The 3036-nt window shown below is 41.4% G+C and overlaps 2 protein-coding genes across 2 annotated transcripts in view; both read left to right on the top strand.

Annotated features, from left to right (window-relative positions):
• The window catches only part of LOC103467951 (G patch domain and KOW motifs-containing protein-like), a 57094-nt gene that overhangs the window by 42609 nt on the left and 11449 nt on the right, over positions 1–3036 (top strand). Inside the window, exons 5-6 of the mRNA XM_017305650.1 lie at positions 450–654; positions 1326–1458. Of these exons, the coding sequence (XP_017161139.1) occupies positions 450–654; positions 1326–1458 (338 nt within the window). The remainder of the gene's footprint in view (positions 1–449; positions 655–1325; positions 1459–3036) is intronic.
• LOC103467713 (G patch domain and KOW motifs-containing protein-like) lies at positions 2033–3028 on the top strand. The gene is made up of 3 exons (XM_008414357.2): positions 2033–2277; positions 2407–2567; positions 2645–3028. The coding sequence occupies exons 1-3, from the start codon at positions 2048–2050 to the stop codon at positions 2809–2811; spliced, it is 558 nt and encodes a 185-aa protein (XP_008412579.1). The 5' UTR covers positions 2033–2047; the 3' UTR covers positions 2812–3028.

The raw sequence follows: 3036 nt of genomic DNA, 5'->3' as shown, positions 1-3036 counted from the left end.
TTTTCAAGTAATATGGCATAATAATACAAGAACCCAGAACCAAAGATCAATAAACTTTCAATTGTAACGAACATTTAAAAACAAAATAAAAACCCAAAACAACAGAAACRAGAAATAAAATGAATTATGAAGTCTCCATAAACTAAATTATCCTCCGAAAAAAGGGAGACCAAATCACCAGACTGGAGATTTTTATTTTCTGCGTTTTGGTAGTTAATTTTTCATGCATTTATTTGGTTTATTGGCCTAGCTTTACACGTTACACAAACTTCTGCATTTCTCAAAAATCTACATTTAATTTTATTGTCTCGCAACAGTTTTATCACTCCACAGAACTTTTCTTAATTAAAAAAATGAAACCACAGATGGAGCGGCGTCTCCCTGCAGCCTGATTTAAATCCTGCACATGTCCAGGTCTCCGTTCATTGATCGAACTCTGTCGCCCACAGAGACGTGAAGCCAATCGAACACGAGCTCCGTCCGAAAGGGCTGGGCCTCGGCGCCGATCGATCGGCCATCAAGGATCTGGAGCCCAGCAAGCGCCAGCGGCCGCCGAAGCCGGGCGAGGAGCAAACCAAGCAGGAGGAGCTGGCCATGGTTCCTGGCGGCTGCGTTCTGGTGGGATCCGGGGCCCACAAGGACCTATACGGCAAAGTAAACTTTACATGGAGCCAGAGGTGCACCGATTGCGGTTTTCTGAGAAATCCTGACCTGCTGGTTCCKATAAAATTCTCTTTTGTTTSAAATGGTGAYAAATTAAGAAAGTCGCCAAGTTGGCAAAAGTGGGGTGACGATTGTTAACTGCAAATGTGACCCGGTTTGTCGGTCAAACGTCTATGACAGGAGAGCAGAAGACGGCAGCGGCTCATTTCTAGATCTTTGCTGAGGTAGAAAAGATCAGCTTCACRTGTAAGCATCGGCCGATCSCTGATCTCCAAACGTAACCCTTTTAGGCCAAACATGTCAGCAACGATGCAGCCAGATCTGCAGTACTGTAATTCCACGACACCTGSTGCTGTGAAAAATCCAACTGTTTCTGACAGGGGAGACRTTGTGCTTTCCAGCTGTTATCGGGTTATTACGGTAATTATCTGAAGGTCACTTTTAACTGCTGGATACTGAAAGTTCCAGTTGTTATGAATAAATGGGTAAATATATTTACTCCCAGGACATTTAAAGAACTGTGTGCAATTGAAATAAGAAAAAATATYCAGGCAGAGATTTGAAACTTAGGTCGGTGCAGATAAATCGGTGCACCCCTGAACGCATCTCTGGCCGTCTAATTCACATGAGAAATGTCTGATGTGTTTTTGTTTCTGTGGCAGATTGAAGGCGTAGACGCAGACAACGCTCGAGTTGTGGTAAAGCTCGCCATCGGCGGAAAGACGGTGACACTCAGCCAGTACGGAGTTAAACTGGTCGGGAGGAAAGAGTACGAGAAATACAGCAAAGACCTCAGTGAGTTTCGATGTCAAATTTATTTATGCATCACTTTTNGCCACTGTGCAAGTGGAAAGTCATTGTAAGTAGCAAAAATAAAAGCTTTTAAAGTATCAGTCTGTGTGCAGTTAATCTACATAATATGTTTCTCTTTAGGAATTGAGTTGTTGAAATAAATTAACTGTTGAAAAATATCTTAATTTATTGAAATATTTGAAAGATTATATATATATATATATATATATATGAGTCCCCTAAAAAGCACCATATAAATTAGATTTCTTATTATGATTTTTATTGCCAAATGAGAAACGTAAAAATCTTAAGATGACATATTTGTTATTATAATAAATTATCATTATTATTACATTATTATTATTGTTGTTGTTGTTATAATATTACTATTATTATGATATTATGGTTATATCATAATAATAACTATTTTATCATTATTATTATTACTATTAAGTTACGCTATTAATGACCTATGACAAAACCTCTGGAACAGAATGTAAACACGCCTGTAACTGCAGTGCATTATGGGACATGTGGTGAGTTCAGGCAGGCAGAGATATTTAAATTTAGAGAATGCACTCCAGCTCCCAGAATGCACTGTTGTCGTTCATTTCCTCTACAAACAAAAATGGCGTCGCACCGAGAAGATACGGTTGCTAGCAAAGCTGCTATTTCAGATGAGCAGGCAGAAAGAAAAACAGCGGTGGTGTCATTTGGTTTCACTAAAACTGTTAATAAATTTAAACCGGCCACCGGAGGACCTCCGACTGCTAGCGTTGTAAAAGATTATTTGACAGGAATTGACAGGAATGAATTGCAGAGGTGCGCTCGTTGTGCTAATGCTACTACCAAGCCGAMACCGTAACGGTTACGTTAGAAATGTGACGTTACTTGGTAATCTGAGGACATAATTTAACTAAATGATCTTCTCTAACTCGTGTATTCTTGCAGTTCAAAACCAACCGAGAAGCCCAAGGAGCTCATCATCCCCCTGATCCAGAAGAACCGCTGGAGCCGAGCGGGGCAGCGCGGGGAAGGGAACGGGAAGCCGGAGGCAGCGGAGCGGGATGGGGATTCTGTGGAGTCTCAGGCTGTGAAAGAGCTGATCGAAGGTGTGGATGGGAGGAAGACATCCTGGTGGACAATGAATGGGAGCATCAGTCTCCTCATGAGTCTCTTCTGMTTTTAGATTCACGGAGGCAGCTTGAACTGTGGGAGAATGGACCTCAGTCAGAGGGGAGCCTCAACCTCTCCATCCCGCTGCTGATGCAAAACAAAGTGCCAGACGGTTTTGAGGAAGGAGACCATGTCAAGGTGGACCTGCGGCCTGAATCTGTGAGTAAGGGAAAGTGGTAAAGGTACTATACTTCAACAGGTTAGGATCGGTCTATGTCATATACAAAACAAAATCATTCTTAGATCTTGAGATTTTAATCCGTTTTGAGCTTCTTTCAGAATGAGYTATTTTAGGGCCTCTTGTCTCTTTAAATCTAATGAAAATAGCTGTAAACAGATGCTCGGTTAGACAATCGTACGTCTTTGAAAAGCAGAAGTAGAACCTCCTGTACAACCAACAAGAAT

The sequence above is a fragment of the Poecilia reticulata genome, linkage group LG7 (genome assembly GCF_000633615.1).
Source record: "Poecilia reticulata strain Guanapo linkage group LG7, Guppy_female_1.0+MT, whole genome shotgun sequence".
NCBI lineage: Eukaryota > Metazoa > Chordata > Actinopteri > Cyprinodontiformes > Poeciliidae > Poecilia > Poecilia reticulata.
The sequence above is the reverse complement of the archived record's forward strand: the minus strand, read 5'-3'. Positions and strand labels throughout refer to the sequence as shown.

Excerpts from the sequence above, each read along its gene's own strand:
- LOC103467713 (XM_008414357.2), top strand. The coding sequence starts at position 2,048 with ATGCACTGTTGTCGTTCATTTCCTCTACAAACAAAAATGGCGTCGCAC. Across the intron at positions 2,278-2,406 it reads GACAGGAATGAATTGCAGAG|TTCAAAACCAACCGAGAAGC; the intron begins GTGCGCTCGTTG and ends GTATTCTTGCAG.